This window comes from Clupea harengus, chromosome 4 (genome assembly GCF_900700415.2).
Source record: "Clupea harengus chromosome 4, Ch_v2.0.2, whole genome shotgun sequence".
NCBI classification, from domain to species: Eukaryota; Metazoa; Chordata; class Actinopteri; order Clupeiformes; family Clupeidae; genus Clupea; species Clupea harengus.
Window position 1 is genome coordinate 8,699,847 of NC_045155.1, and position 25,529 is coordinate 8,725,375.

At 44.2% G+C, this 25,529-nt stretch overlaps 2 protein-coding genes across 2 annotated transcripts in view; one reads left to right on the forward strand and one right to left on the reverse strand.

The window, feature by feature from the left end:
• The window catches only part of zgc:136971 (S9 family peptidase), an 11,839-nt gene extending 9,023 nt beyond the window's left edge, over nt 1–2,816 (forward strand). The window contains exons 16-22 of the mRNA XM_031566026.1: nt 563–643; nt 890–970; nt 1,160–1,248; nt 1,386–1,579; nt 1,730–1,832; nt 2,074–2,180; nt 2,489–2,816. Of these exons, the coding sequence (XP_031421886.1) occupies nt 563–643; nt 890–970; nt 1,160–1,248; nt 1,386–1,579; nt 1,730–1,832; nt 2,074–2,180; nt 2,489–2,597 (764 nt within the window). The 3' untranslated portion in view covers nt 2,598–2,816. The remainder of the gene's footprint in view (nt 1–562; nt 644–889; nt 971–1,159; nt 1,249–1,385; nt 1,580–1,729; nt 1,833–2,073; nt 2,181–2,488) is intronic.
• A 2,083-nt stretch (nt 2,817–4,899) lies between these two features.
• ada (adenosine deaminase) lies at nt 4,900–24,825 on the reverse strand. The gene is made up of 11 exons (XM_012834997.3): nt 24,628–24,825; nt 19,126–19,187; nt 18,738–18,860; nt 15,186–15,329; nt 13,476–13,591; nt 12,003–12,127; nt 10,057–10,128; nt 6,955–7,056; nt 6,148–6,215; nt 5,919–6,048; nt 4,900–5,544 (listed from the first exon to the last, which is right to left on the reverse strand). Exons 1-11 carry the CDS (start codon nt 24,676–24,678, stop codon nt 5,440–5,442), a joined length of 1,098 nt encoding a protein of 365 aa, XP_012690451.2. The 5' UTR covers nt 24,679–24,825; the 3' UTR covers nt 4,900–5,439.
• Between the last annotated feature and the right edge of the window lie 704 nt (nt 24,826–25,529).

Here is a 25,529-nt window from a genome sequence, read left to right on the forward strand (position 1 = left end):
CAGGCACCACAAGGGTCAAGCAACAAATCCAAAGCTCTGTGGGGCAAAGCCCCTTCTTACTACAAACTCAACTCATGTCACACATACAGTCCCATTATTTCAGTAAAAGACACGTGGCTAACAGACACATGACCAAACTAGTTTTGATGACTATTGATGACTCGAGGGGGGATTCACAATGCACTATATACATCCTTCGGTCTTCCAATTGTTGTCAACACATGCCCCATCCCATGGTGTCAATTATGTATGTCAGCATCCTTTCCTGCTACTGTTTAGGATATGTATGTTACATTGTGGCTTATGTCTTCTTAAAGGTTGTCCCCCTGGTCCTGCTAATATGTTTCTCGTGCTCCTTGTTAAGACAAAGAATTTGTGTATGCACCAAAAAGCATATTGCTGTCATAAGACCTCAGGAACAGGAAGGAAGAGCTTTATATCTTTCAAAATTACACACACAGAAAAGAAAACTTACCTCCACCCAACACTTTAAGGTGCAATAACACAAAAATGTACCTACACTACTTTCTCCACCCCACTTCCTTGTTGATCCCCCTTCCAGCGGGTCTGTGTATCGGGGCGTTGCTGGTGAGGCAGGTCGCCCATGGCAGCGGGAGGCAGCCTTTGGTGGTGTTCATTCACGGTAAAGTACTGCTTCACACCTCTGACATGTCAACATCCATGTATCTCTTCTGACTGCTTCTGTCTTGTCTGAGCATCCCTTTGCTAATCACATTTCTTCACCTGTCCCCTCTCCGTTGTGTGGCTGTCATCACTCATCAGAGAGTCTCCTCACTATATGTATATATATACACACACACACACACTCGCACACATATTTGTTTGTTCGTGTTTGCTTGTAGAGAAAGGTGTTTGTGTGTTTTCCCAGGTGGCCCACACTCTCATTTCTGTGCTGAATGGATCCCCAGTGTAGCTGCTTTGGCCAGGCTGGGCTATGCTGTGCTGATGGGTAAGAGGCTAGCTAGGAGGAGTCATTCTCTTGAATCGCTGCTGTAACCTACTTCCTGTATCATAGACGCTAGTGGACACAGCTATGTCTGACTACTATAGCATGGTCCCTCTGTCACGCATGAAATCTAAATGGGAGCCTTGTATCTGGTTCCTGTTTTTAAATATATGTATGTTTATGGGAGGGCAGTGAACTACCGTGGCTCTACTGGCTTTGGGCAAGATGGCATCCTCTCTCTGATTGGGAACATTGGTAGCCAGGATGTCAAGGATGTACAGGTATTGTGTTCTATATGGATCCAAAACATGGTCGAATGTGCCCATCCAAACATCATCCATACATGTACAAAGCCATCGAAGATCTGACTAGATTAGATGACCACTGTTGTTCTCTCCTCTGACCTCCTGTTTCCCAGAGGGCTGTGCTGCATGCACTGCAGGATGACATCACCCTGGACCCTCAGCGAGTCATGGTGATGGGCGGGTCACACGGTGGCTTTCTGGCCTGTCACCTCGTTGGTCAGTACCCAGACTTCTACAAAGCATGTGCGGCTCGGAACCCTGTCATCAATGCCGCCACCCTTGTTGGCACCAGCGATATTGTGGACTGGTGAGTACACACACACACACACACACACACACACACAGATTGGCGCTTACTCACAGACATGTTCAGTGGTACCTACACGCATAAGTACTCTGTGATGTGTCATGTGTTCTGCTTCTCTGTCTTTATTTATGTGTGTATGTGAGTGTGTAGGCGATACTGCTCTGTAGGACTGGAGTATTCATTTGACCAACTGCCCACTCCAGAAGCCCTGAGCCTCATGCTGCAGATATCCCCCATCACACATGCTGCACAGGTACACACACACACACACACACACACACACACGCACGCACACACGCACGCACGCACGCACACACACACACACATCTTTATTTATAGTCACATAATACAGGTGAAAACAGTATATAGTTTCTGTATGATGCAGCTGTGGACACTTTTATTAGCTTCTAGAACTGAACATTGAACTGAACAGGTGTGCCTCTAATAAACATTGCTGTGTGTCGCTGTCACTTTCTGTGTGTTTATTGGAGCAGATCCGCGCTCCTGTTTTGCTGATGTTGGGAGCTAAAGACAGGAGAGTGTCTCCCCACCAGGGTCTTGAGCTCTACAGAGCACTGAAGAGCAGAGGCTCCCCGATCAGGTCTACACTCTCTCTCCCTCTCTGTCACACACACACACACACACACTAAGTATGCCAACGTTCAATATAGTGCTGGGCAGAGGTTGTGTTCAGACTGCCATTCCAGCAAGTAAAGCCTGGCTTTTTGATGGCATAGTCGTGAAAGCCATTTATGTTTTGTTTGAACGGTAAGCCATGAGAAGTAGATGTTCATTGACCTGTGTGTGTGTGTGTGTGTGTGTGTGTGTGTGTGTGTGTGTGTGTGTGTGTGTGTGTGTGTGTGTGTGTTTGTTTGTTTTTGTGTTTGTTTGTACCTTGTCTGTGGTCAGGCTGCTGTGGTATGTGGAGGATGGTCACTCTCTTGGGCGAGTGGAAACTCAGGCAGACTGCTTCATCAACATTGTATTATGGTTCCAACAACCTTTGCAGCAGAGATGAGGCTGCACACACACACACAGACAGGCACACACACTCACTGCTTTCATACACTCCTACAGTGACAATAAAATGTTTTATACACATGTTTTGAAATAGTCATCATAAAATGTAGGTCTTGGCCTCCGTAAAGCGCTTTAAGACTATGTCCATTGTAAATGGTGCTATAGAAATTAATCAAATCCATCAGAATAAAAGCACACGGAGACCGGAAATGTTGAAGCATTGTGTCTGTATTCATGAGTCTTCACAGTACAGCTGTTTTAGAGACCCCACATAAAACACAATTTGTAGTTTTATGATTAAGCTGTGTTCAGAAAGTATCCATTGGTGTCCCGATTTCTGAGGAAGTAAGCAATTAGCGAGTGCTGACTTTTGTCAAGTCAGGCACAATTCACTATGATCTAAAGTATTCTGTGTAAATATTTGAGGTCTGTGCAAGAGTCGTTATGTCATCCGTCAAAATAAGGTTGAGGTTAAGGTTCAGTGATTTTGTATCCTAATACTCAGGCTTAAAGGCGCAGTCTGCTATTCTATACACGATACACTCTTTGTCCAATTCACCAAAACTGAATCTTTAAATTTGGTCAGGATGCATGAGTCCCCTAAGAGGGTCAAAAAGGTTAATAATTCTCGGTTTATTGGCTGATTCCTGAGTCTAAGAACTTGCCCATAGTTTAGGCCATACTGTATGTTGCCATGCTAGTCTGCTAAATGACCATGCGTATTTCATCCTTCATTTTTACAGCTGTTGCATTTCTTATAGTGCTCTTTCCCTCTCTTGTCTCTGATGAAAACACAGGTACTAGCACTAGGTACAAAGGTCAAAGGTGGAGCGCCCTAAACGAGATGGTGTCATTTTTCAGACAGATGGGGGTTTTTTTGGGTGCTTGAACACCACCAAAAACTGGAGAATGATAACCCGTCTGCATACTTTCTGAACACACCTCTTGTTTCATTAGAGTTGTATAAAACAAAATGTAAAAAAAATTACAGAATTTAAAAAGAGCAGTTACGGTCCTGTGGTAAGTACAGGATGAAAGCTACAGGTGTAGTTCCTTCTCTGGCAGGAGGTAACCTTTGGTGGAAAGCGTCATCTGAAACACGTATGCTACACATCAAGCACAATACAGTGATTGAATGTATGTGTCAACTGGAGTGTGTGTGTGTGTGTGTGGACAGGAGTATGAAGTAAGCCTTAGTGCAGGGGTTTTCAACCGGGGGTCCGTGGCCCCCTGGTGGTCCGCGACGGCATTGCAGGGGGTCCACGACATGAACCTATGTTGATCAGTTCACGATTGATTTTTTAATTTTTATAAATTCGCTTTGATATTTCAACACATTTCCAGATTACTCATTAAAACATCGAAGAAATTACACTGACAAGTGCTACAGGCGGAATATGTGTGCGGGGGAGGGGGCGTGGCAACGGCGGTTAGTGATCTACCCTGATAACCACATATTTAAGTGTTATAGGCAGAATATCTGTGCAGGGGGAGGGGGCGTGGCGGCAGCTAGCGATACACCCTGATAACTGCACATATTTAAGTGCTATAGGCAGAATATCTGTGCAGGGGGAGGGGGCGTGGCGACGGTGATTAGTGATCTACCCTGATAACTTCACATATTTAAGTGCTATAGGCAGAATATCTGTGCAGGGGGAGGGGGCGTGGCGGCGGCTAGCGATACACCCTGATAACTGCACATATTTAAGTGCTATAGGCAGAATATCTGTGCAGGGGGAGGGGGCATGGCGGCGGCGGCTAGCGATACACCCTGATAACTGCACATATTTAAGTGTTATAGGCAGAATATCTGTGCAGGGGGAGGGGGCGTGGCGGCAGCTAGCGATACACCCTGATAACTGCACATATTTAAGTGCTATAGGCAGAATATCTGTGCAGGGGGAGGGGGCGTGGCGACGGTGATTAGTGATCTACCCTGATAACTTCACATATTTAAGTGCTATAGGCAGAATATCTGTGCAGGGGGAGGGGGCGTGGCGGCGGCTAGCGATACACCCTGATAACTGCACATATTTAAGTGCTATAGGCAGAATATCTGTGCAGGGGGAGGGGGCATGGCGGCGGCGGCTAGCGATACACCCTGATAACTGCACATATTTAAGTGCTATAGGCAGAATATCTGTGCACGGGGAGGGGGCGTGGCGGCGGCTAGCGATGTACCCTGATAATTTCACATATTTAAGTGTTATAGACAGAATATCTGTGCGGGGGGGAGGGGGCGTGGCGGCGGTGGTTACAAACACGCACGCACTTGCAGGCACATAAGTGGGCCGCAAATTACTTTCTAGTCAGAATGGTGGTCCCTGGGACAAAACCAGTTGAAAATCCCTGCCTTGGTGTAAGGCTGGATGTGGGTGTGTGAGGACTTTTGATAAAAATGCTAATCATTAAATGAATCAACTAAAGACTGCTAAATTTATTGTTAAAGAAAAACTTCTACAGCTCTTACATTCCTTTATACATGCATCCACATATAGAGGTTTAGTGTGTGTGTGTGTGTGTGTGGGGGGGGGGGTACTGTTTAGTACTGGTGGTTATGAAAGACATCTTTCCCTGAGACTCTGAACTAAAAACGCTGATTGCATGAAATGTGCAGCACCAGTTTAGTAGTTCCTTGAGTAGATTATGGAACCACATGTTCTGTGATGCGTACTGATGATGTTTAAACACTGCATGTGTGACAAAGCGGTTCTTGAAGAAGGGAACAGAGAATGGCAGACAGGAAGAGAGTAGCCCTGTTCCGCTTTATCGTTCCTGTAAAGGGCAACTCTGTTCTCCCTCCATCCTCCTCTCTTCCCTCTCTCTCCGCTGGGCACCCCCTACAGGCCTGTGCTGCACACCATGTCGTAGGCCTCGTAGAGGAGATTCAGCAGGTCCTTCTTCTCCTTTTCAGGAAGGAAGCTGGCCTGGGCTGCATTGATGTTCTGCCAAGAGGAAGAAACAGACACATGTAGTCCTTGCAATGATCAGAGAAGTGTGTGCGCGTGCACGCTTGGTTGAAGTGTGTTGTATGCCTATGAAATACATGTTGAAATACGATTTGTAATTGTGAGTTAGAGTGTATGGGCTTATATACCCCTCAGAGAGGCAGAACAAAGAACAAGGAATCTACTTAATTAACAAAACTTCCTCTTCAAGCCAGTCCTAAATTTGCGTATTATAATCCAATGTCAGATGACCTAGTTATACAAGGATTGTGTTGTTCTCTACCTCTAGGAAAGGCAGATCAGGAACTCGGAGACGGATTTTGTGTGTGTGTGTGTGTACGAGATAATGATTACAGGAGGATGATAAATACCAGTTTCTTGAAATCCTCCTCAGTGAAGCCCATGTACTTCTTCACAGTCTCATAGTCAGTGTCCAACGTGGAGTCAAATATGAGTGGATCGTCAGTGTTCAGGGAGAAGTTGGCTTTGTCCTCCTTAAACCTGCAGGGCACACGCACAGACACACACATCTTAGAAACACCATAACACACATACCCAGCCTGAAAATACTATAACTCGCACAAACTCAGTGTGGTTTACCTGATGAGGGGATGTTTGGTGAAATCTGGGTCACATGCTCCTGTAAGTTTGCTGGAAACTGGGCACACCTGCAATAATGTGCATGCATACACACACACACACACACACACACACACACACACACACACACACACACTTAGTTCTTCTAGTGTTAGTTCTAGTTCTACTGTAGTTGTAGATCATTTGTCCACTAGGGGGCACCACATTACATAATTACTCAAATATTCAAAATATTCAAATTCTTCTCCATAGCATCAGTAGAGATTCACAGTTAGACTAACAGTTCTAAATACAGCTTCAATTGTTGGAAATGGTCTTTACTACAATACAGAATGAAACTGCTGTAAAAGCAGATGGTCCATGAACAACTGGTGTTAAGTTCAGGATGGGAAGACATCCGTAGGAAATGATGTGGTATCAGTGGCAGTCTATCCCTGAACTTTGTGCCACACAAAGGTCTAACAGGTTTTACTGCCAAAGACTGTATAAATCTCCAACACTTATTAGGACACAAGTACACCCAGTTACCTATTCACCATAAATTGGCAGTTGAATTGGAAATGGGTACAATATATATAATATATATAAATATATGTGGGTATAATGGGTATATATATATGTATTCATGTAGGGGTTTATGAATTTGAAAATATCAAACAGGAAAGCAGAACTGTCGGACTGCATTACCCTAAATGTACACCTTTTGATGTTTGATGTTTTGCATTTGTTTAGAAATGTTTTAAAGTGATGGTATATCCACACACTGAGACTGTGGCAAATCTCTCATGCATCTGTCTCTTTCATCACCTCAAAGTGCATGTTGTCTTTCAGTAAGCGGCTGTAGAGAATTGGGTCCTTCACGGTGTGATAGCCATGTCCAATCCGCTCGGCCTTCAAAACGTCCACTGCCTACATACAGATACACACGCACAAATATTTTAATGCTATAGTATAGAGGGTTCGACTTAGCTAACAGCAATAACAAAAAATAATAATAAAAAAACTCCACACACCTCAAAAGGCAAATATATATTGAAATTGTTATGTTGCAATTACATGCTGTTTCAGTACAGTCCATATAAAAAAGCAGGTCCCTGAAATGTAATCAGGAGGCCAATTACAAATGACAAAGATGAAGACAAGAAAAAAATAACGTTCAAAAAGGAGCTCTTTTGTTGGTTAAGTTTGTTCGTTAGTTCATATTACTAAACTCAAAACTAGTTTCCAAACCTTCAGATTAGTTAATCTATTCATTCATAAACAAAGTAAACAGAAAACAGAACAAAAGACAGAACTCGACAATGTTGGCACGCGTAGGCCTTCACAGTTAGCATTAAGCCCAAGTCTGTTTAAACTATTGATCAACATAATTAAGATAAATTAATTTAGAAACTAAATTAATAGAACAAGGCTTAAATTGTCCATGTGTGTTGAGAAGAATTTAGTTTGGTTTCGTTAAGAGATGGACAGGACATTTTGAAGAGACAAAGAGAGAAAAGTGGGCTTTTGCGGCAGAAAGTAGAGAGCTGGAAAGGGGGACTTTGGGAACAGAGGCCTAGCAATCAATCCGGCAAAAAAATAGAAACAGTTTTTTTTTCCAAACCAGTCTGGCGCTTGGTCCTTCCAAATCAACTGGAACGCGAAGAATGCAAACATCTTCCCACAGGGCAGGCAATCAAACTGTTTTGGAGTCCATACGCTGTCTTGACGTGATTCTTTCGAGAGTATTTCATAAAGACAATACCGGAGTAATCTATTTAAACTTCTCAGCTATTGTTCTCTTGTTGACTGTTTCCATGCATTTGTACGGGCAAGTTAGCTACTCCAAGTGGGGTCTCAGCTTCTCCACTGGTTAAATACAGAGGGCCATGAGTCCAAGGTTTTAGCTCCTCCTGCTGATTCAACTCATCCCACAGAAATCTGTGCAAGAGGGTGTAGCTGGCCCCAGTGTCCACAATGGCTGCTCCCTGCCATGAACTAATGGAGATCGGAACAAGTTGCTGTGGAGCAGACATAGCTTTGGATGTGATAGGCCTGTTTTTGGCAGAGGATCTTTAAGAGCCTGAAGTGGCTAGAGACAGAGCTACTGGTGGGTTGTCCGGTAAATTTATGAGGTCGGAATGGAGGTGTATGTTGGTTTACTTGTTGTGCACATGAATGCGGAGAGGTTTGGGAATGATACTGTGGGCCAGGAGCATAGTCACACTGATCATCGCCTTGGACACACTGATTAAGGCGATGAAGCATGGTCTTGAAGCATGCTGGTCTCGAGAGGTGTCAGACATGCTCCGTGGATCCCGTTGACCAATTTTGTACTTGGTCCACCATGAAACTAAGCTCGGACACAACAGAGACTTTCAGTTTATCCATTTCTTCTGACTTCACTGTTTTCATAGCTTTCATCATGTGGCCAAAAGGCCTACCACACCATGAGAAGGAATAGATATACCAGGAGGATTCTGTTCTAAATCTAACAAGTTTGGTGTTGAATTACGAGATTTGTTCTCAGCCATAGTTCAGAAAAACGATGGCAACAAAGAATATAAATCAATCAGTCAGAGCATAACATGAGCATAACTGAGCATACACCACAGTATCCATATCAGCGATTTAATTGTGTATTCCAATTTAAACAGATCTGACCAAGTCCATAAACACAAGATAACAAAGTCATAGCTGTGGTTCAAATCAATTCAATTCAATTTGAGTGCCAAGTCCAAGTCGGTTCAAGTCCCTTGTTGAGGTGCCAATCTGTAGCACAGCCAAAGGAGAAAAACTTGAACAATGAACAAACACTTCGTAAAAAAGACAGATATGTATTGAAATGTAAAAAAGAGTGTTATGTTGTTATTACAACACTGTTTCAATACAGTCCATACAAAAAAGCAGGTCCCTGAAGGTAATCAGGAAGCCGATTACAAATGACAAACATGAAGAGAAAGCAAACAGCTCAAAAAGGAGCTATTGGCTAAGGCTATTGGCAAAGGCTTGTCCGTTGGCCCATATTACTCAAAACAAGTTTCCCAACCTTGAAATTAGTTAATTCATTCATTCATAAAAAAAACTTTCGAAAACAGAACAAACAACAGAACACCACATAGTCAACACTCCTTGGCCTACACAGTTAACATTAAACCTCAAATCGGTCCCCAAATAAATATCAACATACTGTAATTAATAAAAATGTATTTAGAAACTAAATTAATAAACTGAATGTGTGGTTGTTGAGAAGAAATTAGTTTGGCTTTGTTTGTTAAGAGATGGAGGGGAAGTTTTAAATAGTCAAACGGCGAAAAGTGGCCATTTGCAGTGGAGAGTTCGGAATCTGAGAGTTGGAAAGGGGGACTTTGGGGACAGAGGCTTTGCAATCAATCTGGCAAAAAAAATAAAAACAGTTTCTTTTCCAAACCAGTCTGACGCTTGGTCCTTCCAAGTCTGCTGGAACATGAAGAACACAATCATTTTCCCACAGGCAATCAAACCGTTATGGATTCCCAAGGCTGTCTTGATATTATTCCTTCCAGAGTATTCCGTAAGGACAATACCGGAGTAATCTATTTAAACATCTCAGCTATGGTTCTCTCAAAGTCCTTCATTGCACTATTTTACCATCAGCGATTCTCTTCCCTCTTCCTTGTGTCTCGTCAAATTTTTTGAAGTCCTCCCCTTATTCAAATGTCATCACCCAATCAGGGAAAAGGTCTTTGCCTCGGTAATGGACGAAAATATTTATAGAATGAAATTGAAAAAAAAAACGTATGAACATCATTTAAATGAAATGTAATAATTGAAAAAATGTCCTGTATGAGAGCAGTGATCTGCTACAATACATAAGAGGTTGTATGTGTGTTAGGGCATGTGTGTCTGTGTGTGTGTGCACGTGTGTGTGTGTGTCTACAGGAAACGTACCTCTTCAACGACAGAAGGGGGGCCTACTTCACCCGCATGCACTGTTCTGTGGATTCCACATTTGACTGCTTCCTGCCAACAGCAGAAAACATACAACATTGACATATCAACACTTTTCGCAATCATTATCTCACAAATCACTAACACACACATACACCTCCATCCTCGTTGTTTAGTGTCTGACATATGGCTTTCGGTTCAGCATGTCTTCAAGGACTGCCCTTTGTCTCCTAGATCAGCGAAAACATCCTGTGTGTATGTGTGAGTGTGTAGGTCTGCATGCCGAAGTACTTTCCTGTTGTGCATGTGCATGTGCGTGTGTGTGCGTGTGTGTGTGTGTGTGTGTGCGTGTGCGTGTGTGTCGAGGAGGTGAAAGAGTGGCCCATTGATTATACCATATCAAGCAATCAGATTAAGAATTTAAGTACATTTGAAATGCTGGCCCGAAATATACAGTGTGTGTGTGTGTGTGTGTGTGTGTGTGTGTGTGTGTGTGTGTGTGTGTGTGTGTGTGTGTGTGTGTGTGTGTGTGTGTGTGTGTGTGTGTGTGTGTGTGTGTGTGTGTGTGTGTGTGTGTGTGTGTGTTTTGATGATGTTTAAATAGATTACTCTGGTATTGTGTGTGTGTGCGTGTGTGTGTGTGTGTGTATGTGTGAAGCAACAGCCTATCCCTGTCTTCTCTCTCTTTAGACCTCCAAGTACCCCCCCCCCCCCCCCATCTCCTCTCTGAGCTCTCCCAGGAGGGAGTATCTGAGCCGGACAGGCCTGTCATACTGATGGTCCGTCTCTTCTTCTCTCTTCTCTTCTGTTCTTCCCCGTTTATGAGACAAACACATGTTATCATGTCTGTACTCTGAGATGAGCTCAGCATCTCCAGATGTTTTCCTTTGAGGGGGCCTATGTGCTCCGATACTTAAGCCTTTCACCATCTCTGGGCAGAGACAGCACTGCGGAGCAGGGGCCAATACAAACACCGAAGAAATGAGTCAGGGACACTGGCTATTCTCTGGTCACTATGCCATTCCTATCACTACCACATCTACTGCAGATCTCTGTCTGCTGTAATTACTATCACGTCTGTTTCACGTGTATTTTATCATCATTGCTATATAATGCATGCATCTGTAAAGGGCCGTCCCACCGCCAACGATAACTAAAACAAGAAATGTAACTGTAACGATATGAACGTCCAGTACTGTTAGCCTAACACAGATGGCTTTTAGCTTGCAAACTGCCTTTCGTGATCTTTGAGCCTCTCTAGTCTTTGAGACTTTACTCTCCCGTGGCATCACCATGGCCTCCCTCCACCTTACCTGTGAGGGAACCCCTTGATCCCTCTATGGAAAGGAGTCGTAAAGGGCCCTGTGTTGGATGGCTGAATTTGTGAGCAAATGGTATAAATGTGTGTAAGTGATGAAAAAAGACTACGACCACGTCCAGAGGCCACCTATAGCCCATGGGCCAGTTGCGACACATCTGATAAAGACTGATTGATTTTTCACTCCTTATCTCTGTATAGGGCTGTGGGGGCAGGTTTGTGGGGGGGGGGGGGGGGGGGGAGACCAGTAAAAATGTGCAGGAGGATTTTTTTATGACCTGACGTACTCGACATGCAGGATATGCGTAATGAATGAGACAAAAGTGTGTGCGTGTGTGTGTGTTGGGTCGTGCAGGACTTCAAAGCCTGAACAGAGGCCAGGTCAAAAAACATTGGGCGTGTTACCAGCATTGTCATTGTCTTACCAGCATTTTTGTTTATTACTCTCGATCTCTAGCACTAGTTGACCCACACATGCATGAGGGTCTATGATGGTAACCTGAATGCTAAGTAAAGCTACTGCTATGTTACCAGGGACATGGCTAATTTCTGTGATGAGGATTTGATGGTTTACATGGTGCCGCTTCAGTATGACTGGAGTCTCAAGAAACAGTCAGCAAACACTCACCTCATAAGCTTTCCTGTGGCCAGGGTATGCTTCACAGTTCATGGACTCATCTCCAGCCAGGTCTATGGCCACCACTCCATCATTGCGGTACTTCTTACACAGCTCCACTACGTCCATGGACCAGTCTGCACAGGCACACACACACACACACACACAGACACACACACACAGACACACACACACACACACACACACACACACACACACACACAGAGGATAGATGGTATGTCAGAATATAATACTAAAGACACGATACAAACTGTTGAACTGTGTTAAACTGTGATGGTGTTAGGTACAGTTGGTTGAGGGGTGTGAGACTGGTCAGGGCAGGTCATGTGCAATGGTGGGACTGGGGAGAGGAGGAGTGACTGAGTACAGATGCAGTGGAGACACACTTCACTCCCAAGATCACCCATTACTCTCTCTTCTCTAACTCCACAGAGAACCAGATCCACCCAGCACGATGGCACATTCAGCCATCTAGTCACAGCACAGAACATTACACGTCACATGTCACCCTGACGTCAAATGCTTATTCATGTTTGTATTTCAACTTGCCAAGTCGGCCAACCCAAGGGGACATGGCAGGACATGGCTGACTCAGAAGGGCAAACACACACACACACACACACACACACACACACACACACACACACACACACACACACACACACACACTCTGCTGAACATACGGGGAAATACACACCAGTGTTTACTGTTTCAACGTAGCTGTTTGTGTTGGGACCCATGGCATCATTTCATTCTTTGCTAAACAGATTGCAGTTTGTATAAAGACTCTGTCTTACCATCAGAACATTTTCACTGCTCATCGGTTGAACACTGAAGTAACTTTGGAAACCTATCCCTGCAAGTATCCTATCTTGTTTTTTAACCTAAGCCATATGTCTGGTTCCACTGCCAATACTGAAATCATATTTCACCTACATAGTTTCATGGAGCATAAAAATAAGGCGTAATGGTTTCTCGAGAGGCCTTCACTATAAACCACTGAATGGGAGGATAAAGGAATACTTTATGGGCATGCCTGTCAATAGACCATGTTTAAAAACAACAGATGTTGACCAAACACTGACTGAGAGAGCTGCTGTGTGTGTTAAGTGTTGCAAATACCACAGAAATGAATTAAAATAGATTTCGCCACAGTAAAAAAAAACTGCTATTGCTGGCGTGTGTAACCGAGGGTTACTCAGATGTGAAGCATGCAGACAGCTACACACACGCAGACAGCTACACACACACAGACAGGCAAGGCTGCATATTGTTTGCTTGGTATTCGAACGCGATTCCCACGTTTTATTTTCCGAACAAGTGGGCTTTGTGACAACAAAACCTCTTTCTGTGATAACATCGTGTACTGTCTGTGGGTCAGCCAGAGAGAGAGAGAGAGAGAGAGAGAGAGAGAGAGCGAGAGAGAGAGAGACAGAAGTGAGTGGAGGGAGAGGAGTGCATTACTTGGCATGTGACGCATGCAGCACAGAATGGACCTGGCTTTGATTTTGAAGGCTTTCTCTCCCTCGCTCAAACCCTCGTTCACCAGCCTCACCACTTCATCCGGCGTGATGTCTCCTCTGAGAAAAAAAAAAGAGAGAGAGAGAGATAAATAAAGAATGTAGATGCGTTTGAGCACATGACACAGAGGAAGATAATAAAGATAATAGCGAAAGTGCAAAAATGAGTGTGTGATGGTTATCATCTGACACCTCTCTCACTGAACATGCCACTTAGGGAACACGAGATGTTGACTCATGACCCAGGAAGAGAAGATGCTGCTATGGGGAAATGTTCATGCTAAATACTGATCTACTGCGTGCTAAAAGCAGAAGTGAGAGGTGACTTGAGCGGCTCCATGTGTGACCCTTGACCTCATCAAAGGTCTCCAACACCTCAGTGCTAATCCAGACCCGTAGGTCTCGAAGCAGCTCCCCCAGTTCCCTACATCTCACCCAGGCACTTTTTTAGAGTTTGGCAAAAAATAAATAAATACACAAAAAACCTTAAACCGCATTCCTCACCACCCATGATTGCGGTGCAACCCCACTAACCCATAGCAGACAAAGAACTGTTCAGACCTCTCTAACTCATCACCTGTATCCGCATCGCTCCGGCGGTCCATATGACCTACTCTCCAAACCTCTCAGTAACTGAAACCCCCAGCCGGAGGTCACAGGCTCAAATTCAACCGTTCAATCAATATTTCATGTTGTTCCATAATAAGGTTTCGAATTTCAAACTGTTAGCTCAGCTTACTAGTACCTGAGTCAAAGCAAAACAAAAGAGAACAACATAGCCCTTTCTCTCGCCCTCATACACACGTGAAAATACAGACACACACACACCAGCATATTTACATTTTACATTTACATTTAGTCATTTAGCAGACGCTTTTGTTCAAAGCGACGTACAAGGGAGAGAACAGTCCAGCTACGAGCAATAGAGACCTAGTGTAACAATAAATACTACTTTACATAAGAAATAGAAAGACAAAAATAGAAAAGAAAAAAGAAGTGCAGGAATGTAACTGCTGTAAGTGCAAGTTAAGCACTAGTTGAAGTGCCAGTTAGGAGGGGAAGTGCTCTGAAGAGTTGGGTCTTCAAAAGCTTCTTAAAGGTAGAGAGGGACGCCCCTGCTCTGGTGGTGCTAGGCAGTTCGTTCCACCAACGTGGAACAACAAATGAGAATAGTCTGGATTGCCGTGCTTGCACAGACGGCAGTGCCGCTCATTAGACGACCGCAGCATCCTGGGTGTAACATTTGCCCTTACAAGAGCATTAAGGTAGGTGGGAGCAGAACCAGCAATCACTCTGTAGGCAAGCATAAGTGACTTGAACTTAATGCAAGCAGCTACAGGCAGCCAGTGGAGCTCAATGAGTAGCAGGGTGACGTGTGCCGTCTTTGGTTGGTTGAACACCAGACGCGCTGCCTCGTTCTGAATCATCTGTAGTGGTTTCACCACGCAAGCCGGCAAGCCCGTTAGGAGGGCGTTGCAGTAGTCAAGGCGGGAACCAATAGAGACATTCTGCCAGAGGCAGTTAATCAATAGTATATATTATATTAACATCAGACAAGGCTGACTATGTAGCTATACACAAAAAACACAGAGAAACATAGTCAATCCACATAAACACAGCCACCCCCTTCACAGACACACAGAGAGGTCCTTACTCTTTCTGGTCCCAGGGGAGGGGCTCCACTCCGGTGTTGGCCAGGAAGTGGGGGCTGTATCTCACCTCCACGTAGGCCACTCCCTCCTTGGCTTTGGTCTCCACAAACTCGTAGGCGATCCGCTTGATAGCCTTGCGGTCGCCTCTTGAGGACACACATAAAAACACACACACACGATATTACACACTCCTCTTTAGGCCAACAATATCCTCCACAGAAAAAAAATATGTCCTGCGAGACTGAAAGTTCGTTGGAGGAACGCAATGTGTTTGTGCCATTTGTGTCTGTGTGCATGAGTGCATCCCTACAGAGATACATCTCCGCAGACATTCATTATACAACAGGCTATAAACCCTGTATGTCAACTATGTTGTGTAATAAAGAAAAAGGGTTTGATATACAGTGCTGCTTGAAAGTATGTCAACCCCTTGAGCAGTTTAGAGTTTTCTGTTGTTTTACCATGCCTAGAAGTGGACGCCCATCAAGACTATCACCAAGAAGCACCGGAAGAAGAATAAATCAGGTAAAAGCCAACCCACACATCACCTCAAAAGAGTTGCAGACCTCTCTGGCAGCATCTGAGGAAAATGTACATGCGTCTACAATCAGACGAAAATTGAATAGGCATGACATTCATGGGAGGATTGCTAGAAGGAAGCCTCTGCTCTCAAGAAAGAAGCTGCCCGTTTCAACTTTGCCAGAGAGCACTTGGACAAACCAGAGGCCTTCTGGAAGTCCATTCTCTGGACAGATGAGTCCAAAATAAAATAATTTGGTCACAATCAAAACCGCTTTGTTTGGAGAAAAGAAATTTTCGTCTGATTGTAGACGCATGTACATTTACCCCAGATGCTGCCAGAGAGGTCTGCAACTCTTTAGGTGATGTGTTGGTTGGCTTTTACCTGATTTATTATTCTTCTGGAGCTTCTTGGTGATGGTCTTGATCGGCGTCCACTTCTAGGCAGAGTTGTGGTCATGTTGAATGCCCTCCATTTGTAAATTATTTGTCTTACGGTGCAAACCCATGACAGCGACGCGCTTTGAGTGGGCGTGGTGTAGCATGTGGAAATAGCATAACAGACTGGACTAAACAATGACACCAAACAATCTGCAAACAAGCTCAAAAATCGTTCCTCATTAGCATAGGATTCAACTTTTTCCAATTTTCATGGGTCGCGTAGCCCAAAACGGTGGTCTACGTCACAATGGATTGGCTCCCGTTGAAATGCATGGGATTTAGAATATTGCGTCGCTCGTAACAGTGTCATGGGTTTGCACCGTTACAGTGGATTGATGGAGCTGGAATATTTTTGAGATGGTCTTACAGCTTTCCCCAGACTGATGGGCTGTCAGTACCTTCTTCCTGATGTCCTCGGATATCTCCTTTCCTCTCGGCATTGTTGATCTGTGTGGGTACACCTAGGCACTACAGTAGTTTGGTTGGTTTCCTCTCTCTTTTAATCTGTGTTGCCCAACCCTTTTCCTAAGGATGTCTCATTTGATTGGTTTGCTTAATTGACTAATTAAGCACCCAAATGTGTTTCACCAAAGCTGTTACCTACTTGACTTTACCAATGCAGCTGGGGGTTCACTTACTTCCATGTTTCATGTAGTTTTTTGGCTACTCACACAATTCCCTCTAAATAAGTACATGCAATTGATAAACATAAACCTGACATTTCATATATGGAAAACTGGTGATGATAAAATAGGAAAATCATGGTAAAACAACAGAAAACTCTAAACTGCTCAAGGGGTTCACATACTTTCAAGCAGCACTGTAGTTTCACACAACATTAACATATGTCTGATCTGGTGACAGCCTTGGTGAAATGTGGCTGGGGGCAAATTTTTCTGAGGGGGCAAACTTTTCTGAGCCAACCCAAATGTCTCCTGTAGGTAGGGCCTGCCGGAGGAATGAACGTCTTTGACTCAGATTACAGGGAAATGCCATGTTGCTGGTGTTAGTTATCAGTGCAACTCTACTCCACGTTTACAAAGAACTGTCTCCAGACTGTGAACTCTCGGTGCCAAAAGTTAAAAAGTGCCAATACATTAATGCCAAAATCAAGTCTGGCCCACGAGACTAACATTATGCAGACACATTAAGGTAGTGTGATGCGGCAGAACTGGAATTCGATGGAGCAAGGCAGACCCCTAACAGAGTAGATGACGGAAGAGACCTGGATCCTCTGCTATCACTGGAGTGTGTGCTTGGCCTCCTGTCAGGGTGTGTGTGTGTGTGTGTGTGTGTGTGTGTGTGTGTGTGTGTGTGTGTGTGTGTGTGTGTGTGTGTGTGTGTGTGTGTGTGTGTGTGTGTGTGTGTGTGTGTGTGTGTGTGCTTGTGTGCCTTATTGTCACGACTGGTCACAGGGTGCTTGTGCTGAGATCTCACTGAGAGAGCGAGTGAGAGTGCTATGTGTGTCATTTGGCTCGAGCACCAGGTATGCTGCCGTTTTTACTGCCTCAGAGTGACAAACTGTAATACAACACACTGACACCCTTCTCACCCGCAGTCCTCAAGCGACCCTTCACATGTCCTTTAGGTAACTCTAGCTAATGACGAGAATTTCCTTGAAGACAGACTGAAATCACATCTGCTCTCTGCTCGGGCCAACTAGAGTTTTTCTGTCCATATAAGAGAAGAGAGAATTACTGATATTATACTTATATTACACTGAGTGTATTATTCTATTGTTATAAATACTAGCTTTGGGATCACTGTATCCACACATCCATGCGGATAAAGCCACTTTGAATATGAAATTGAGAAAGACAGAGAAAGAGAGCTTTCAGTTCAAAAGTCTCCAACTGATAAACAACCCCAAAGAGGAAACAAAAGCCGTTTCACCAGCAGCTTCCACTCTGATCACATGACCAGCTTTCCCTCCCCAGGGCCACGTGAGTAGCTTCCAGCATTCATCGCCACGGCACCCCTCTCAACCAGTGGTTTCTACACTCAAAAGGAGGAACCCACACACACAAAGAAACACACGCACACACACACACACTGTGACATTTTCCCCATGTGCAAGCTAAATTCCATACACCCCCAGTAGTCCTGTTGTTAGACATGTGTGTGTGTTTGTGTGTGTGTGTGTGTGTGTGTGTGTGTGTGTGTGTGTGTGTGTGTCTGTGTGTGTGTGTGTGTGTCTGTGTGTGTGTGTGTGTGTGTGTGTGTATAGAGAGATGGATTAAGCAGTCATTATCTATGTGATGTGTGGGCTAGAGAGAAATAGAAGCCAAACAGGAAAGCCCTCAAAAGCCGTTGCCGCAGCGACACCTGAGCAGAAGGATGGTTTCCACCTCGAGCATGAGCTGAATACAAACACCTGCCCCCTAAGGGAGGGTGATTATGCAATGGACCGCGTGGCACAGTGGAGGCTTCAGCCGCACATTCTTCTCCACCTCACTTGTTCTGTTGTATTATGGAAGTGTGTGGCGGTGGGAAGGATTAGGAAGGGGGAGCGCAGAGGATAAATGGGTGTTGATGAGTGTGATGTGGTGTGTATAGCATGCTGAGTGTGCTTCTGCATGTGAGCGTGTACTTACGCGATGACGTGCATGTATTCGTTGAACTTGCCGAGGAACTCTGTCAGGGTGGCTGGCTTGGACACAGTGCAGATGTCTTTCAGCGCAGGAACTGTGTCCACCGGTAACGAGATGCCCCGTCGCCTGTGGAAAAACACACACAGAAACACACACAAGGTCACACGCTTGGACAAACGGAGACTCTGCTCAATCATATTTAGGATTGTTCTCACAGGACATCCCAACAATTCCTTAAACTTAAGATAATTTGAACTTTGAACTTTACTCATGATATGACAGCTGCCCATGATGCTGTTCCTGTTGGTTATCTTAAAGGCAGAGGGAAGTGTGAGTTTGCTGAAATGTAGGGTTTGAGGTGGGAGGGGTTAGGGGTTATGTCAGTACTCACTTTGCCACATCCAGGATGGTCTCTATACGGATGGCGCCATCCAGGTGGACATGGAGCTCGACCTGCAGAAATACACACATGCACTAATCATCAAATACGCTTATTACATGTTATTACACCCATAGTTTACACACACACACACACACACACACACACATATATATATATATGGCAATACAATACACACAAACACACATCACCACACGCTTTCACATACCATCAACCACATCTTCTATCATTAACATCTTCTGTCATCCTCATCACATACATACGCAGTTTTATGCACACCTAAACAGTCTTGTAATAGTAACAGTCAACACGGAGATCATGGATCAACACAGGAGCCATGCTACTGGCCACTGGCTAGAATGGTTATATGTGACATGCCTGCCTTTTCAGATGATGTCTGAACCTGTGGCTATCTGGGAAAAGCAAGGCTGACTGTTAAAACGCTGGCAAATAAACAAATGAATGACTGCAAGGGTTGAACAGAGTTGGCATCACCCAAACTGCTGGAAGCGCCCGACATGCCAGGGAGGTCAGGACAGCTGTGCATCTCTCTTTCTGTGAGTGTGTGTGTGGGAGTGTGTGCGGGTAGGGGGGTGTGTGTTTGTATTTGTGTGTGTGTGTTTGTGCCCGCACGCGCATGTGTGTGTGAGTGTGTGTGTGTGTGTGTGTGGTTGGTTGTATGCATGTGTGTGTGTGTGTGCGTGTGTGTGTGTGTGTGTGTGTGTTTGTGTGGGCATGCACTCATGGGTGGGTACGAGTATGATGACAGTGCTGAGTAATACTAGCAGGTGATACTCCATCTGTCTCCATCGCATTGCATCCCTCCTCATCTTTGGCCAGAGAATGCTGGAACTAATGGCTTCTTGTCCTTGACCTATAAGCTCGAAGGGCTTCAAGATATTAGGTTTAAAATGTTTAGTTGTTTTTCATCACAATATATATATATATATATATATATATATATATATAGTGATGAAAAACCATGCATGTTTAGTTGTTTTTCATCACAATATATATATATATATTATACATGTTTAGTTGTTTTTCATCACAATATATATATATATATAGTGATGAAAAACAACTAAACATGCATGGTGCATGGAGGGAAGAAATGTGGATGTTGTTAGTGTGAACCCTGCTCGTATAGAGGTGTGGCATCCAGTTAACATAGACACATGAATATAAGGAGCATGCCATTCACTGTTACTGATTAACTGATTCTGCAAAACGGTAACGTGATACAAGAGATACAAGATTTTTGCACCAACTGCAAAAAACATTTCATTGACACCTTTTATTATTATGCTCGCACTTAAGACATGAACATAAACACACACATACATATCCACTCACACACCCTGCATGTGTTCACACCTCTATACGAGCAGGGTTCACACTAACACGATCAACATCCACATTTCTTCCTTCCATGCACTTCACTCTGGCATGTCAAGGTCTCTGCTCTGCTCTGCGCTGCTACGCCCTTCACGGCGTTCATCTCCATCCTTTTACCATGTGCTGCACCCCAGCAGCAGGTCAAGGACCAGAGGGAGCAGGAGTGAGAGCAGGCTTAAATCAAGGTGGATAAAGGACACAGCTTCAGACAATAGCAGCGCCGGAAGCCCTGGAGAAAGGGGGCAGCAGCAGCAGCAGCAGCAGTCAGAGTCTCTGGAGGAAACACTCAGGGTCGCACTTTCATGTTCAGACAAGCAACACCGGCACGAAACAATATCTAATCACCCTCTGAAAACACTCCTTCTGAAAAACAGACCTCTCAGACAGGCATGTAATCAGACGGAAAAGGAGGTCATGTTTGCTTTTGTGAAGGGAATGGAAACATAGGCGCCGGCATGGTCATCCATCTGCTCACCCCCATCACCCCATCACAGCAACCTCAAAGCCAACCTCCATTAGTGAGACCACAGGCCTTGGCTGGCTATAATCAAATATGCATGCAATCAATGACCGTTTCAATCCCATTTCCTGTCTAAACTTGGCCATCTCATGCTCTTTCTCTGAGACTCTAGGAATCGCTCTCTTAACTTATTCGCTGTCTTCGCTCGCTCTTTTATGCTGTGTTAACATCTAGCTCTAAATCATTGTAAATGTGTGGCACAGTTGCCTAGGAAACTTCTCAGGAACGTGCTGCAATAGAGACGAGAATCAAGAGGACTGTCGGGATTATAGTCCACGCCCATGCAGTGCAGGGGAACCTGTAGGCCCAGTAGCCACCAGTCTGTGGAACAGAGGAAAGCTGCTGAGGAGCCTGAGCGCTTTCAGCTCACGGTAGAGGAGCAGGAAGAACAGTCAGTGCTGAACTGTCAGGAAGTAAGTAGGAAGCAGCCCATGCTGAGACAACAACAGAAGATGGAGGAAGAAGAAGATAATATCTGCTCTACCAACTGAATTGAGCTGATTGCTTAAGGCGCATTGATGTATCCCGTGAGTTTGCAGGTTATGTAATACATGTGTGTGCATGTGTGAGGGAAGTGGGTGGTAAAGCACTACTGTAAAAAAAATGCCCTTTGGTTTAGAGTGATTTTGACTTGTGTAATAATTGACTGTGGTATGACTTCCCTGGCCATAAATGCATGCTATTAACAATCAATGGAAGCACACAGATAATGCGGACACTGAAAGGGGAACTCACCCTCTGCAGATCCTGCAGAGTAACCCTGAGGAGAATCCCTGCTGTGAGTGAATAACTACAGCGTGAGATTCTATGGCGTGAGACCTATGCATTACATTAATGAGCTTGCATCACTTTGAATTCTGATGTCAACATGGGGAGGACTGAGGCTGACATACACTGATAATAGCGCAGCACTGAATAGATTCTGGGATGGAAATTGAATCCATCTCCTTCACCAATGAGAGAATCGGTACGTGAGGTCACCATCCAAGAAATCACCCTATGTTTCTACTCTGTGTACAAAGTTAAGTGCTTTTCTGTGCTTCACATCTTCGTGGGCAGTCTAGGATGTTTATTCACACACTTCTCTAGAGTGCTGTCTTGGACCACACTAATGGAGAAGTAATGGAGAATGAAATAATGTTTGTCTGCAATAGGTCACCATTACCCAAACCACCATTTTAGACAAACTCTTTATAGGCTCTGTTAAAGAACAGCTGTTCGCCTGAGTCTTAATGTGGAACCTTGCATGCACCGCAGATGGATAATTGATGGATCTTCAATAAAACCATTTTTAGAGCCCTGATAAGAACCCTTCAGAGAATACACTACTCTACTTTCCCCCAGGGTGAGTAGGCACAGGCTGCATAGGAGCAACCCCCACTACAGAAGAATTCAGCTTCAGAACACCATTCTTTGTACTCGTGTGTGCTTGTGTGTGACTGTGTGAGAGTGTGTGCTGACTCAGGGAGGACTCCAAAGGGCATTTTCTGATGTTGTGTAGCTGCAACACACTAAATTAACCTTCACCCATGTGAACCTGCCACACCTAACACCACCTAACAACCCCTATGTGACCCATGTCCTACAGTGATGTTTCTTCAGTCATCCCAGAGTCCGTCCAGTACTAACATAGACAGGCCCGTGCCACACCGCTAACCTCCATATGTGACAGCTACCTCACTGAACTTCTATGGTTCGCACGCATGTGTGTGTCCACACCGCCAGGGTTAACCCTATCTTTCTACATTGAGTTTACCTTTGATTTACATAATATAATGATAGCCAACATTGTGTTTCTGCTAAGACTACATAGTACACATGTAGCCTCCACTTTTTCCTTTCATAACATGCAACATCCTAAAATAGTTTTAAAAATATATACATTTCGTTCATGTTTTTTACAGATATAGCCTGGACATTGACTCTATAGGTAAATTAAAAAAGTTTGATGATGTCAATATGACTATCAACAGATCTTTTCACTGTTTAATTTTGCTGAAAACTGTGCGCCTCAAGCGTGAAAAATAGACTTTGCGTCGAAACTCTGCAGCGAGGATAGACCCGCGTGTCAGACGCGCGTATCACGCTTTAACCTGTTAATGGGCGCAAAATGAAAAGTTGTTGTGTATCTGCAACACACTAAATGAACTTTCACCCATATGAACCTGCCACACCTAACAACCCCTATGTGACCCATGTCCTACAGTGATGTTTCTTCAGTCATCTCAGAGTCCCTCCAGTACTAACATAGACAGGCCCGTGCCACACCGCTAACCTCACCCATATGTGACAGCTACCTCACTGAACTTCTATGGTTCGCACGCATGTGTGTGTCCACACCGCCAGGGTTAACCCTATCTTTCTACATTGAGTTTACCTTTGATTTACATAATATAATGATAGCCAACATTGTGTTTCTGCTAAGACTACATAGTACACATGTAGCCTCCACTTTTTCCTTTCATAACATGCAACATCCTAAAATAGTTTTAAAAATATATACATTTCGTTCATGTTTTTTACAGATATAGCCTGGACATTGACTCTATAGGTAAATTAAAAAAGTTTGATGATGTCAATATGACTATCAACAGATCTTTTCACTGTTTAATTTTGCTGAAAACTGTGCGCCTCAAGCGTGAAAAATAGACTTTGCGTCGAAACTCTGCAGCGAGGATAGACCCGCGTGTCAGACGCGCGTATCACGCTCTAACCTGTTAATGGGCGCAAAATGAAAAGTTGTTGTGTATCTGCAACACACTAAATGAACCTTCACCCATATGAACCTGCCACACCTAACAACCCCTATGTGACCCATGTCCTACAGTGATGTTTCTTCAGTCATCTCAGAGTCCCTCCAGTACTAACATAGACAGGCCCGTGCCACACCGCTAACCTCACCCGTATGTGACAGCTACCTCACTGAACTTCTATGGTTCGCACGCATGTGTGTGTCCACACCGCCAGGGTTAACCCTATCTTTCTACATTGAGTTTACCTTTGATTTACATAATATAATGATAGCCAACATTGTGTTTCTGCTATGACTACATAGTACACATGTAGCCTCCACTTTTTCCTTTCATAACATGCAACATCCTTAAATGGTTTTAAAAATATATACATTTCGTTCATGTTTTTACAGATATAGCCTGGACATTGACTCTATAGGTAAATTTAAAAAGTTTGATGATGTCAATATGACTATCGACAGATCTTTTCACTGTTTAATTTTGCTGCAAACAGTGCGCCTCAAGCGTGAAAAATAGGCTTTGCGTCGAAACTCTGCAGCGAGGATAGACCCGCGTGTCAGCCGCGCGTCTCACGCTCTAACCTGTTAATGGGCGCCGAATGAAAAGCAAGAGGTTCCGCGGCCGTCACGCACAGGTGAGGTAAGCGGTGTGCATTCACCCTTTCACCGTAATACAGGTTAATAAGTGTATAGTAAGGTCGTGCATTCAACAAAGTCAAGTTCATTAAGTCTGCAGGTTGTCCATGTGTTCACATGCTCTAATCCGAAGAATTACTGTGGTATCGTTTAATTTATTTTTTTTAGAGTTTACGCTTTGACCCACCTTAGGCTTGTTGAATGTTGGCTGCCGGTCGTTCGTGCAGTGTTCTGCCATACTGAGATCTTTCTTTTGGCCCCTAAATGGTGTTGTAAACACACGGAACTCCAACGTCTGATCACCAAAGCCCGTGTCAAGAGGCTCAGTTGTAACCGATACATAACAATTACATACCGCGGCGTACAGGAAGAGTTAGAGCGGCTGTCACCTCCCCCATTGGCCACGCCCAGCAGTGTAAATATATGTAACTCAACCCCTTATCCACCCAGTTACTTGTGTCGAACTGAGATGCGCCCGTGCTAAGGCGCTTGAGCCATGCTGAGAGTTCGGCGTAAGCTTATTAAGATCGAGGGAGAGAGACAAAAGACGTTAGTCAGGTTAGAGACCAGTTCAGGTCTTTCGACGGAGTGCATTCTCATTTGCATTATTATGGCCTATTCCCCTACACACCTGGGGTATTAGGTGTAGACTGAGCGGATCGAATACGCAGACACAGGATGGGAAGGTAAAGGTGTTTGCAATAATGTAGTATCACATTGCAACTGGTAGATATGTTTGTGGAGCATAATGCATTCTTCTGGTTGACTCTATAAAGCTCAGAAGTATCAGGCAAGGCTGAAGAAATATCTGCAAGTGATTATCCCAGGAGACTTAACCATAGATACTCGATTGTGCTCGACCAAACATGATGTTTCTATGACCAACCATGTAATAATGTGTGACTTTGTATGCATACTCCGCCATCCTGTGTTCAGAACTGGAACTACCTGTGGATGACGAGTAGAAAGAAGTAAAATAAAGAATATGGAACACACAGTACGTGTATTTACACACACATTTTTACTTGTGATTTCTGACATTAGTATTTTACAAACCTATACAAACATCAACGTCTGGAAAGCAGAGCA

Coding starts and splice junctions, on each gene's coding strand:
- ada (XM_012834997.3), bottom strand. CDS start 24,678: ATGGCAGAACACTGCACGAACGACCGGCAGCCAACATTCAACAAGCCT. Junction 10,129..12,002: donor GCCACAGGAAAGCTTATGAG/GTGAGTGTTTGC, acceptor TGCTGTTGGCAG/GAAGCAGTCAAATGTGGAAT. Junction 5,545..5,918: donor AGGAGGATTTCAAGAAACTG/GTATTTATCATC, acceptor TCCTCTTGGCAG/AACATCAATGCAGCCCAGGC.